Source organism: Myxocyprinus asiaticus, chromosome 5, assembly GCF_019703515.2.
Source record: "Myxocyprinus asiaticus isolate MX2 ecotype Aquarium Trade chromosome 5, UBuf_Myxa_2, whole genome shotgun sequence".
NCBI classification, from domain to species: domain Eukaryota; kingdom Metazoa; phylum Chordata; class Actinopteri; order Cypriniformes; family Catostomidae; genus Myxocyprinus; species Myxocyprinus asiaticus.
This window is the reverse complement of record NC_059348.1, coordinates 28,741,746-28,756,394: the sequence shown is the minus strand read 5'-3', so window position 1 is coordinate 28,756,394 and position 14,649 is coordinate 28,741,746. Positions and strand designations below refer to the sequence as shown.

General features: G+C 37.2%; 1 protein-coding gene across 2 annotated transcripts in view; it reads right to left on the bottom strand.

Annotated features, from left to right (window-relative positions):
- LOC127441514 (fibronectin type III domain-containing protein 3B-like) overlaps positions 1 to 14,649 on the bottom strand; it is a 225,655-nt gene that overhangs the window by 54,614 nt on the left and 156,392 nt on the right. For both annotated transcript variants that reach the window (XM_051699036.1, XM_051699035.1), the window contains 3 exons: positions 8,857 to 8,915; positions 1,911 to 2,068; positions 892 to 951 (listed from right to left, as the gene is read on the bottom strand). In XM_051699036.1, coding sequence (XP_051554996.1) covers positions 892 to 951; positions 1,911 to 2,068; positions 8,857 to 8,915 — 277 coding nt within the window. The remainder of the gene's footprint in view (positions 1 to 891; positions 952 to 1,910; positions 2,069 to 8,856; positions 8,916 to 14,649) is intronic.

Below are 14,649 nucleotides of genomic sequence, written 5' to 3'. Positions count from 1 at the left end.
AATGTCAAGAATCCATGTCCTAATAGATTACATCAAACTTGGGCTTGAAAGCTTCTTTGAGGAACAGTACACGCATCATGTTTATGCATGACCTTTCCAGTACCATGATGCACCGAACTCTTAGCTTAACTAATCAACAGTTTTTTTTTTAGGTTTTTTTGGGGGGATTTTTCCCCCTTTTCTCCCAATTTGGAATGCCCAATTCCCAATGCGCTCTAAGTCCTCGTGGTCGCATAGCGATTCGCCTCAGTCCAGGTGGCGGAGGATGAATCCCAGTTGCCTCCGCGTCTGAGACAGTCAACCCGCGCATCTTATCACGTGGCTTGTTGAGCGCGTTGCCACGGAGACATAGTGCGTGTGGAGGCTTCACGCCATCCACCGCAGCAACCGCACTCAATTCACCATGCGCCCCACCGAGAACAAATCACATTATAGCGACCACGAGGAGATTACCCCATGTGACTCTACCCTCCCTAGCAACCGGGCCAATTTGGTTGCTTAGGAGACCTGGCTGGAGTCACTCAGCACACCCTGGATTCGAACTAGCGAACTCCAGGGGTGGTAGCCAGCGTATTTTACCACTGAGCTACCCAGGCCCCAACTAATCAACAGTAACAGAAAACCCATTAGAGGGAGATTTAGGTAGAGCTGTGGTGATTTAAATAACTGGGGACATTAAAGATTATGAGTTAACATTTTATTAACGTGAACTTCATTAACAAAAAAAGATAAAAGAAAAAACTGCAGATAATCTAAGCATATTGTACAAGACAATACAGATCATCAAATCAGCGTGAATCCCTGTCCAAATAAGATTTAATCACAGTCATTGTTTGAGCTGTTCGCTCTCGCACGTGGGAGAGTTTAATTGGAGGTAAAAGCTACACTTACCTGACGTGGTAATCTGTTGCTGGCCTAAGATCTTTTAAATTGCATTCCAACTCCTCTCCACTGAAATGACACACACATAATAGTTATTGACATTAATGGGTGCCAGCAATAAAGTTTTAGTTTTCACAGTGTAAATGTGACTGTTTATCAGGGATGTTGTTGACTTGTCGAAAAGGACAACTGCTCAAGGGAAAAAACACACTTGGTACTGAGTGTTTTGCTTTTGATGGTTTTGAATCTATTTGAGAGGTGTCTCTAAGGGCTGTTGACATGGTGTGAGGGGTCCACTGATTGTCTTTCCTGCCTGCTGTCTAGATATTGAATCATAAAGGTCCTGGTGGGAGAACAGGCTGCATCTAATAATTGTTTCTGTTCATTGGATAATGCATTCATGTCTAACATTGTTTATTTATGAGTGGGTGTTTCTTCAAGTATGGGCATGAACAAATGCCACCACCACATATGAAGTCGCCAATTTAGTTTGTTATGGAAATTACATTTGAAATATTTTGGAGTAAAATGGCAGACTCTTTTATCTTGTTTAGGCTAATTTAATAGCTAGCATTTTATGTATCCTATATACACACACAATGAAATCATATTTTCAGACTGACTTTTTGACAAGAGACTTTTGTGACCAAGAAACTGTGTTTGGTAGCTTTTTTTTAAATTGAAATTACATGATGTTTTGGGGCCTGTTCACTGGAATAGCCAAAATCAAACCATGAAAATATTTTTTTCTTTTTCATCTAGTTTTTCTTTGATTATATTTTTTCCCTTTAAATATATTTTTTTCACATCACTAGAATCCACTTTGTTGCACTTCTGGAATAAAATCACACTGGAACTTACATAATTATATAACATTTCCCTTCACCCCTGATCACTGGTACATCCAAACACACTTTTTGTATTTTGCACAGCTTGATTGGAAAATAATGCAATTATAAAACATACCAATGACTCTTAAGCAGGCTAAACAGTAAGTTGTTAGTTGCAGAGAGGGAGTATTTCTTTACCTATATATGATGCGGTACTGGCCATTTCGGCCCTTGTCTGAGAGAGTGACCTCATAGCTGCAAGTGAAGGGGTGTCCGTTACTGTGTCTGTCTCTGTTCTGGAGGCCTGCTGGTGGAGCCCAGGTCAGCCTGGCTGTCCGGGCCTGAATATTAAAAATCTACAATACAGAGCAAACATAGAATAAAGACCTGAGCATCCAGGTGCATAGCATTGCCTCAAACAATCTGTATGAATGTGTAGGACAGACAAATTGTATGGCGAACAGCTAAAACAGCCAAATCCAATTTTAAAAAACAAGCAGAAAGTAATTTTGAAGAGTTTTTTGGATTGCCATTTAACCCATTTAATGCCAAATTTTTCCCAGATGAGTGGGCACATGTACTTTACTCCTTGGATAGCCCACTGAAAGAAACTGTCTGACTTTTCTTTTTTTTTCTTCTTTTTTAAGTTAGTGAAAGTATGAGATTTATTCATGGTCACAATTGTAACTGATGGGAAAATACAGAGTAAGTGTGAAACAGTCATTTTGTTCAATTGCTCTACATATATATATATATATATCAAGCAATTGTGGAGAAAAAGGGAATGACAATCCAAGAATAACTGCATATTCATTTTTTTTAATTTATTTTTTTACTTTTAATCGGTTTCATTTATTGTAATAATTCTTTGAAATCTGCAATTTTATAATGGGTGTCAATCAGTCACCTATTCAAAAATGGGTCTCTGAATTTTCCCACCGGTCACAATTGTGACCACTTCCATGTTTACTTGTCCTCTGAGCATGATGTACTGTATATGTTATGAGGCACAGTAATCTTATTAATAAATCAATAATAGACCCTTTAAACATGATCCTAAATATGGTAGTTGTACATGACAGTTTTTATTTGCTTCCTTTTATGGAGTTCTGATACAGACTTAATGTTTAGCGGAGCACAGTTGAATTAAATTGCTCTGGTCATGTAACTATTTGCACCAATCATGTAAAAATGTTCACATGAAACCAAGACAGTCTGCACTGTTATTTACAATTGACAAATCTGTGTAAAATAAATTTGGGTCACAATTGTAACTTGTGGAAACACACTGGTAGATCCTTTAGATGTCTATCCACCATGTTAGGTAAGAAATGACTTAAACAACACCAGTCAAAAAAACCAAAAAAAAAACAAAACAAAAGAACAAGGTATTACACAAGACTGTTTATCTCAGGCTTTTCATCCTTAAAGTGATAGTTTATGCAAAATGACAATTCTGTCAGCATTTACTTACCCTTATGTCATTCCAAACCCATATGACTATGTACACACACAAAAAGGTTTTTCATAATATATACAATGCTCTTTTTTAATACAATTAAAGAGAATGGGCAAAATAAAAATAAAAACATTTTTGGGTGAACGGTTTCTTTAAGTATTCAACATGTCACCTGGTAGCAATCAGGAAATAATACAGTGCTCATAATTAGTTAACTACAATAATAAATCTTAAGAATAGTTCAGAAGGGTCCGGAGTAAAAATGTGGGCATTTCAATAGCTCTACAAAAACCAACTATTTGTGTGTCAAAGACATGCTAGATGTTATGCATCACAGAAGTAAAGAAATAAATGGAAAGAGGCCAACCAAAAATAAGTCTTCAGTTAACAGACAATTCAGTATAACAGCAGTGACTACGAATGTTATGAATGAGCTGCACAAGTCTCGCACCACCTTCAGTCAGGCAGATGCAATCTAACATGAGAACCAAACAGCTCGCCAATTCATTCTCAAACGCAATCTGTCCTGTGGCAAGAGTGACTGCCAGCGAAAGAGTGTCTGTGTATAAGCTATGGTTGTTGCCTCTCAGAGGTGCAATGCAAACATTACCAGTGGATCAAATGGCACTTCTAAAAGGAGAGCATCAGAAATGGCTCTCACAGAGACAATCTACCAAAGTGAAAAGGTATTAGACAAAAAAAAAAAAGTCAGCTTGTTTAAATGTATAAATCAAGTGTAACTTACAAAGAACTAGAAAAAGTGCACTTTTTATTTGACTAAAGTATTTACCAGTTGCAGACACAGGTCAGTGCTCTATAAAGACAGAGATGAGTAAGGTCGCTTCAGGTTTGAAAATTATTTTAATTTTATCCTCCCGTCCTTAGTCATTTCAATCAGTTTAGCAGCTCCTTCTAATGGAGTATTTCACTGGTCCTTTAGAAATGTACCTCTAGATGGCGTACTTTTAATATAGACTTAACACATGTACAGTAAATCTGACCAAGACTTGGTGCATTTAATCTTTTCATACAAAGCTTTCTAGGACCATGGGGATTCTGGACAAAACGGGCAGAGGAGGCTTTGCAGGACAGCTTGGAGGAAATGGATTTAGTTTAAACATTGACATTAAAGGACTCCAGCTCCACCAGCATTCAGAGCAGAAGAAAGAGTGCTGAGGCTATACATTCTAATATCATTATGATGTCAATGGAGCCTACATATTCCAATGTTATTATGACATTATTGGGGTCTACATATTCTGTTATTGCTATGATTTTACCAGGGGTGGAAAGAGTACTGAAAAATAATACTTAAGTAAAAGTACTGTTACTTCTTAAAAAATGTAGTTTGAGTAAAGTAAAAGTACCTGTCCTAAAAACTACTCAAGTAAGAGTAAAAAAGTAGCTCATTTAAAAGTACTCATGAGTATTGAGTACTGAGTTGCGAAAGATATGCCCCTTTATAATAAAAACTATATGCTGCAATTTAAAAATGTAGCACACATACTGTAATTTACATTCCCTTTTATGGCTGTTTGCCAGAAAGAATAAAAAAAAAAAAAAGGTATTTTATAGGTGTTTGTGATTGACAACTTTTAAAATACATCACTTATCTATGATCCTGTAAACACTACATGAATCTGATTTTAAAAAAATAAATAAAAGGGTGACATGATTACAGAAATGGGAGGATGAAAAAGTTATTTTTAATATCATAATGTATGAAACAATTACATTAAAATCAGTTTATGAGTAGGGTCTGAATTTTCCTTAATGCCGACTGAGAGAGTTATTGTTGCGCATAATTGTTTTTTAAAACAATGCAAGGAATGCAAAAAAAAAAAAAAAAAAAAAAGTAGGGTCACTTGGCACTTCGTGTCCCACACAATAGAGGCGGTAGAGCAGTTGTTTAAGTACAGGGGCCACATCAGGCTTTAAAGGTATAATCACACAAAAATGAAAATTCTCTCATCAGTTAGTCACCCTTATGCCACCCTGGATGTGTATGACTTTCTTTCTTCAGCAGAACAAAAATTAAGATATTTAGAAGAATATCTCAGCTCTTTTGGTCCATACAATGCAAGTAAATAGGTGCCAAAATTTTGAAGCTCCAAAAATCACACAAGTCAGCATAAAAGCAGCCTAATCCATGTGACTCCAGTGGTTAAATCCATGTCTTCAGAAGAGATATGATAGGTTGGGTGAGAAACAGATCAATATTTAAGTCAATTTCTACTATAATTTCTCCTCCCTGCTCAGTCAATCTCCACTTTAACATTCACTTTCTTCTTCTTTTGTTTTTGGTGATTCACATTCTTCATGCATATAGCCATCTACTGGGCAGGGAGAAGAATTACTAGCAAAAAAAGGGACTTAAATATTTATCTGTTTCTCACCCACATCTATCATATAACTTCTGAAGTCATGGATTTAACCACTGGAGTCATATGGATTACTTTTGTGCTGCATTTATGTGCTTTTTGGAGCGCAACATTTTTGGCATCCATTCACTTGTATTGTATGGACCAACAAAAACAAATCTTAATTTGTGTTCTGTTGAAGAAAGAAAGTCATACACATCTGGGATGGCATAAGGTGATTATTTCTAAGTGAACTATATCTTTAAGTAGTACATGAGGGGCCTTGTATGGGGGGCCTTGTATTCTTGTATCTTTTAAGCCCAGCACTAGTTGTGTTCTCATTCTAATGCATGATGCACAATTTTCTGAAGTTTTTGACTGGTGGAATGTTCTGCCTGAAATATTGCTTTACAAAGGTTTATACTTTTCTATCATGCATTAGAAAAAAACTTTTTCTATATCAGGGGTCGGTATTATTAAAAAAACTAACAATATTATTAAAAAATATTATTATTAAAAATGTGTTTTATTCTATTACATTAATACTTTTAAAGCTACTCAAGTTATTCAGCCAAAAGCAGTGAGTGGTTTTCTCGTTGCCTTGTTATTGTTGTTTGATTAATAGCTTTTATATGACAGCCTACTAGACAGTGCTCAATTCGCTAACATGCACACTTCATTGACATTTTGATACAAATACGCTTTTTGTCCTACTGTTTATTTTCACTTTAGGCCAAACCGACAGCATTTTCTTTAATGCCTCACCAAACTGGGCATTGGCGGAATTATAAAGTGTATTTGACCATTTAGGCGTGTACCCGCATTAGTGCACAAACATTAGCCACCTGTCAATCAAACAGCATGCAAACTACAGACGTCAGGAAATAAAAAGACAATCTTTATATTTTATCTAGATCAACCAACCAGTGGTGCTCTTGCTATCGTGATCGATGTAATGTACACCCCTGTTCTAGGTGTAGAACATAAACTAAGTATAGAAAATTACTCAAAAGCTTATCATCGATATCGAAGACATCTCTCTTTTTTAGATAAACATCAAGATTGTTTTATCGCCCAGCCCTATTGATAACATTGCCTTAATCTCTCACATCAACCCAATAATCTCAGTGATAGATAGCTAATTTACAGACTACATTATAGACACACAGAATCAAGTAAGCAGAAATATTAAATTTACCTTGATATGTTTCTTAAAATTAGAGGCAGGATTAATGCTGATATCTGGCTTGAGCAAGTTAAACTCACACGACACAATCAAGCAACTGGCCTTTTTCACTGCAAAAAACCCTTTCAGGTGCGTCTGTGATGTTGAGGTGTTGAACTGTGTTTGAAGGATCCTCCACAACCATAACATTTGGCGCCTGATCTACAGCTGCCATTCAAGTTTTTTATGTGTGATTTGATGGGTCACGAGACTCTCCCTAACCAGTCATGTTGATAGATATAAATAAAATCAGGACAGGGAAGTAGTGAACACAGACGGTGGGAAAATAGCACATTAAAAGTACTGTTACAGCACTTAAAATGTACTCAAGTAAAAGTATAAAATTTTTAAACTACTTAATTACAGTAAGGTGAGTATTTGTAATTCGTTACTTTACATCCCTGGATTTTACAGGGGGCAAAACATTCCTAATTCATTATGAGCTATATTCCAATACCATTATGACTTCATAAAGGGGAGAATGCATACAAAAATCACAATGACCTTATGACAAAATATATGACAATATCACATACATTTTTATCATAATAATGATTTAATGAGGGAATTTCATGACCACCGGAATTCCAGAGACTTTAAGAAATCACAATTTTACATTTTCTTAGCTTTAGTCATGTTAATAATTTTGCATATTGTTGGGCTTATGCAGTTCATGGCAATATAAATAAAATGTAATGTTTGATTTTAAGTTTTTTTTTTTTTTTTTTTGCTAAACAGTTTTGGTGCAGTGATGGTTCACCATTTGATGTCCAATGCAAAATTTGGGTCCTGTAGCAAAAACAGTAGAGAGAGCCACTGGTCTAAGAATAATCCACCCTCAATGCTGCCATTAGACAGTACACTGCTTCTGATGTGTCTACCTGTATGTATTCACACTCTGGTGAGGAATTATAACTTTGCAGAAGGCAAACTCTTATTAATGGATCTGGCAGCATTTCCAATTAATGCACTCTCATTTTGTGCCAATGCACTCTGCTTTGTCTTGCTATCAAACATAATTGCACTATGTATTTATAGAGTGGTGGTTTTAGTGCACTTGCTTTGTGTATTATTAAAGTATGTCGGTCTTGCTAAAGCTGAGTTTGAGTCCTCTAATGACAAAGCTTTTGTTCCACATTTTTCTTTGTGTAAAGTTGAATTTAAATATTGACTTCAGAATTCAGGATAAACTACATTTCTTAGTATTTTGTCTGCCACCTTTTGCTTTAAATTACAGCATGCACTTGAGCTAGAAATTTGTGCAAAAACTGATGATCCATATTATTCCAGCATGATTTGAGAATGTGTCAAAGAGGATTACATGGTCACAAATATGCTTATTTGATTAATGACCTAGAAATAGTGCAGAATTTAAATATTTATTCTTCATTTTATGTCATTAACTTTTTTCCAATATGCTAAAACTTTGTTTATCTCGAGATTTAAACTAGATTGGAATCCCAGATTTTTATTGTGGACACTTTTGAATCTCGCTGTATTTAGTAAGCATCTAACTCAGTTCAGTTCTCCAATATTTTTGCTTTGTTTCTCCCTTAATCTGATTGATATTATGATAATGGGGGATTAATTATACACTGAGGGAAAAGTGAACAAGTGAGACAGATGTTTAATAAATGAGCAACTGAGCGAATTTCACAAATGGACTATCAATTATCGTAGTAATAATTTGTCAGATAACAAAACAACAGCATAAACACTGAGTAAGCAGATGGGAAAAAACAGAATGGTGATAAACCAGAGGTCAACATTGCCATTGTTGGCAATGCATGCCCAATCCTCAAGTGCCTGACAATAGAACATACCATAAGAAATACTGCCACTGTGTGGCTGAAAATGGAACTGAAAATTGTTAACAGAACTAAATGAAAAGAACATTTTTACTGAATATGACTCCACATGACATTAAAATAATTCTGCTTCATGTTGTCTTTTTCAGCACAAGCCCAGTTGTGTATGTGTATTTGCAGCCTGCGCTTTCTGCTGGCTCTGTCTATTTGACACATTGATGAACAACCTGTTTATCTGATAATGTTAAAACCATTAGCATTTGTTAGGTTTTAAAGAATATTCCAGACCCACCTGTGGTTTTTCCATTCCTGATAGAACATCTTGAACTCTCTTTGCTTCTGAATCATGATCTTCAGGAGAGAGGGAGAGAGAGAGAGAGAGAGAGAGAGAGAGAGAGAGAGAGAAAGAGAAAGAGAGAGAGAGAGAGAGAGAGACAAAACAAAGGGGTGTTATTCCATTTTTATTCAATGGGGGTCAGGCTTACCTCAAAAACCCAGTAGTAGATAAAAGCATAAAAGCATTAAAAGCCAGTCAACTTTTACAGGTCACAGATTTCTCTGAAAAGAAAGGAAACACAGCTGAGGGGAAAACAGCAAACACTACAGTATGTTTGAAAGATGAATAAGAAATTGAGGAGAAACAGAGGGCATATTTTGCCTTGTGTCAATACTTGGCACTGGAAAATACAACCAATCTCCGAAAAAAGTTGGGAAATGTTAATCATAACAAAGGGGTGATTTGTAAATTACATTCACCCTATGCTATATTGAAAGCACTACAACAACACATTATAATGTTTTACCTTGTGAAAGTAATTCTAAGTAAATTTTTTTTTTTTTTTTTTAAATGTACACTCATTTCAAATGAGATGATTGCAAAACACTCCAGTTGAGTGTTTACCGCTGTGTAACATCACTATTTCTTCTAATAATACTTAAGTGTTTGGTCACTGAAGACAGCAGTTTGTTAAGTTTAGCAAGTAGAATTTATCTCCAATACATCCATTATGTAGGTCTTTAGCTGCACAATTGTACGGGGCCTTCACTGACGTATTTTGCGCTACATAATGCGCCACACATTCTCAGTTGGAGACAGGTCAGGACTGCAGGCAGGCCAATCTAGCACCCGCACTCTGTTTATGCAGCCAGGCACTTGTAATCCAGGCAGAATGTGGTTTGCTGTTGTCCTGCTGGAAAACCCCTTCTGAATTCACGTGATCTCAGATCCCACAGACGTCACTGTCTTAAAAACCGTCATTCGTCTGTAAAGGATATCATAACATGGGCTCAGGAACACTTCAGTAAACCTTTGTCAGTCAACACCATTCACTGCTGCATCCACAGATTCAAGTTAAGGCTTTATTATGCAAAGCAGAAGCCATACATCAACACTGTCCAGAAGCACTGCAGTCTTCTTTTGGCTCGGTCTCAACTGAGATGGAAAGTAGAACAGTGGAATCATGTTTTGTGGTCTGAGGAGTCCACATTTCATATAGTTTTTGGGAAAAAAACAGCCATTGTGTTGACCGGGCCAAAGAGGTAAAGGACCATCCAAGCTGTTATCAGCGTCAGGCCCAAAAGCCAGTGTCTGTCATGGTATGGGAGTGTGTCAGTGACCATGGCATTGGGTAACTATCTGTGAAGGCACCATTACTGTAGAAAGATATGTAAAATGTTTGGAGCAACATATGATGCCATCCAGGCACCATCTTTTCCAGAGACGTCCCTGCATTTTCCATCAGGATAATGCCAAATCACATGCAGCCCAAATTACAAGTACATGGCTGCATAAGCAGAGTGTGGGTGCTAGGCCTGCCTGCAGTCCTGACCTGTCTCCAATTGAGAATGTGTGGCGCATTATAAAGTGCACAAAACCGATTGTATTACCCGTACAATCATGCAGCTGAAGACCTGCATAATGGATGAATGAGGGAAAGTTCTGCTTGCTAAACTTAAACTTGTGTCTTCAGTGCCCAAACTTATGTGTTATTTGAAGAAATGGTGATGCTACACAGTGGTAAACACTCAACTGTCCCAACTTTTTTGGAGCATGTTGCAATCATTCGATTTGAAATGAGTGAATAAAAAAATAATAATAATAATAATTATTTAAAAAAAATAAAAAATAAGAATATATATTTTTTTTTTTTAAATCACATGGTAAACCATCAAATAATATGTTGTTATAGTTCTTTCAAAACAGCATAGGGTGAATAGAATAGATAAATCACTCCTTTCTGTTTTTATTAGTATTTTCCATATGGTCACAACTTTTTCGGAATAAGGGCTGTATTTCATAACCACAGAGGAGCCTGTGTTTCTACTGTATGTCTTAACAGTGAATCACATCCATAACTCGTACGCTACTCCCACACCAAACTGAAATCTGCTTACAGGAAGAAAAATAAAAAGCTCAATTACCTCATGCTCCCATGGACGGATTAGCTCACTTAAGCTCCATGATCAGCAGCGACAGACAGCCTGACAGAATACCTTTAAATCTTTACTGGCCTGTGTGGCCCCCCCAACACACAACTCATCTCTCTCTAGAGAAATTGCCCACCAACCCCTGATTTACAATTTCCACAGTAGAGCAAAACACACAGGACGTCCCTCCATATGATTAGTTTTTACTCATTTTGAGAGTAAACTTTTTTTCTCTCTCTCTCTGGTTCTTGGTGTCATAAATCAGTGCATACAAGGGGAGTTCATGTGTGTTTGCATGCATGGTCTAGGCTTCTGGTCTCTATAAAATTATCTTCTTTTAATAAGGGTTTTAGAGTCGTGAGAGTGGATTATATAGCACTTAAATCTGTTGCAATTCACCTGGTGAGAAACTACTGACATTTGCCTCCCCTTTCTGAGACCCCCCCCCCAGAAGGTCTGTATGACTGTGTCTGAGAGAGAAAAAGAGAAAGATAGTGATAAAGAAAAAAAGAGAAGTATGTGTGTGTAAACAGGTAGCTTACATGAAATGTCAAGCAGTGACTCTTATGTTTTTCCAGTGTTAGGAATAATAGTATCTATCCTACTTCCTCCCTATCACCTCACCATGATTGGATGGTGTCTGAACACCGAATCGGCATCGTTGACGTATAAATGTGGTTAGTCATGTGTTCATATGTTAAAATATATGAATCCGTCTGACATCAGGAAGCCACTCAATTACGAAACAATGCATTTTTGCAGCTGAAAGCCGATGTATTGTAGCTGATGTTAAAATTATCTCATTTCCCAGCTTAATATGCAATAGGCTGATTTCCTGAAGTGTAACATTGTGGTGCTTTCAAAACATTCCTTTATATGTTTGAGTGGCCCATCTGGCCTGACACAGCAACACTGGCTCAACCAATGGTGTAAGTTTGGGGCAGAACCGTTTGATCTCTTTGTACAACCAACAGAAGATGGTGGAGTTATCTGGAAACTGTTTGAAAACAGTGGTTATTATTGTAGTTCCTTTTGGTGACACTAATGGCACAGAAATTACACACTTCAGCTTTAGTAACAAATTGTCTTTTTTTTACAGGTGTGGAAGTTCTGAAAGTTATAGTACATTTGCAAAGCACAATCAACACTTTCATTCCATTTTTTTTTCAGTCCTCATAATATGACTCCTTTACATAGGAAATTCATTTGTCACACAGTAGGACTGTTAAACTGCCGAAACAAAAAAATGTAACAATTAATTATGAAAAACCTGGTGAGAAAAAAAAAAAAAAAAAAAAATGTAACAATCTACTGAGTTCATAACCTAAGTTCATGAAGTTCCTGTTATTTGTCAACTACCCAAATATACTCAATATGTGATTGATGTGTGTGTTTATTTCTTGAGTAGAGAGCACACTGGGAATTCACAATGCCTCTGGGCCCTCATGAGTCACGGTAAAAGTGATGCCATACACAATCACCTAAAAATGACCCCGGGAGGTAGGCACACAGAACACAGGGTTCCTCAAGAGCCAGAAAGTCTTCCTAATGAAGTGTGTCTGTGTGTGTGCGCGTGCGTGAGTGTGTGTGCGTGATAAATGAAGTTATTACTGAGAAGTGATGAGTAATCATGCACATGTGGAAGAATATGAGGTTGCCTTCCTCCTGCCATTAACAGAGTAGCAACCATTTTAAAAAACACACAAACACAGAAAGAGGGTCATGCTTTTAGATGAGTGCAGACAGGGTCCAAAATAAAAGGAATATTTAATGTAATGACGTTTGGTCATGAGCTGTACAAGAGAACCAATGAGGTTTGATGTTAATGAGGTATTTGATTTGGGCTCTGTATACATGAGTTGATCAATGATTTTATTTGAGAGTGAAAATTACTTAAATTACGGTCTGCTTATTATACAAAGTGACTGTAGACCTTCAGATGACTTGGAATATGATGCAAAAGTCACATGGACTACTTTTATGACACTTTTGGGTGTTTATTAAACTTTAAAATTTAGTCAGTATCAACTTCGATTTAATGGAAATCAGTGATCATGGCATTCTTTAAAATATTTCCATTTATGTTTCACAGAAGAAAGAAAGTCATATGGAATGCCAGTCTCTGTCTCTCAGTGAAACTGCGACAGTCAAAAAAATGTGAAGAGACACTGTGACTTTGTTCCTTATATTATCACTTTTGTGCCTTAAAGGGATAGTTACACCCTCTCATGCCATCCCAGATGTGAATGAGTTTCTTTTTTGTGCAGAACACAAACAAAGATTTTTAGAAGAACATTTCAGCTCTGTAGGTCCATACAATGCACGTGAATGGTGACCAAAACTTTGAAGCTCCAAAAAGCAAATAAAGGGAGCATAAAAGTAATCCATATGACTCCAAAGGAGCAGGGTTACCTGTTGACAACCTCCATACACAAGCTAACCATCATGTCCACCTGTGTCTCCATCCTCTCCCCTTCTTCTACTCTCTTTTCTCTCCTGCCCTCAGGGGAAACCTTGATCTGTTCTGCTGCTGCCAAGCACAGCTTTTAGAAGCATTACGTCTGTGATTCTCACGCATGCCATCTCCACGGGGAGCCGTTTGGCTGATGCTAGATGTTCACTCGGTCTCGCCCTCCTGCCATGTTCTGAATGACTGTTGCCTCACAATATATACACCAAAATAAACAGAAGGAAGAAAAAAAAGATGAAAGGGAAAGAAATGAACTAACATCTCCCATCATCATTTACTCACCCTTAAGTCATTCTTTTTTTTTTTTTTTTTTTTGGGGGGGGATTTTTCCCCTTTTTCTCCCAATTTGGAATGCCCAATTCCCAATGCACTCTAAGTCCTCGTGGTGGCGTAGTGATTCGCCTCAGTCCGGGTGGCAGAGGACGAATCCCAGTTGCCTCCGCGTCTGAGACAGTCAACCCGCGCATCTTATCATGTGGCTTGTTGAGCACGTTGCCACGGAGACATAGCGTGTGTGGAGGCTTCACGCCATCCACCGCGGCAACCACGCACAACTCACCATGCGCCCCACCGAGAACAAACCACATTATAGGAACACAAAAGGAAACAAAATATAATGGTTGCACTTTTCCATGTGTTTACAATAAATGGTAACTGGAACTTTCAAGCTTCAAAAATGACACAAAAGCACCATAAAGTAAAAATAAAAGTGGTCCATATGACTGCTCTATATTCCTCAATGTAAGTCATCTTAAGTCACACAATAGCTTTTGTTCTGATTGATAAATGAAAGCAGAAATGACATGAGGGTGTGTAAATGATGAGAGAATTTTCATTTTTGGGTGAACTAACCCTTTAAATTTTGAGAACTGAATTTGAGACATTCAAGGATTTAAGAGAGCTCCAGTCCTGTAACTGAATGATAAAGAGCGACTGTTACATTCACCTAAAAAAATTCTCCTTTTGTACTCTGCATAAGAAAGTAAGTCACACAGGGTTGGAACAACAAGAGGGTGAATAAATGATATCAGAATCATTTTTTTGGGGCCAACAATTATTTTAAGTCTGGTCTGACAGCAAATTGAATAAGTTAATTTCCCTCTTTCTCAGTCTCTCTCTGGATATCTGGGGTGTAGAGCAGTGTCTGCCTTCAATTACAGGGTAAGGTCAAAGACAGGAGAGCGGAAA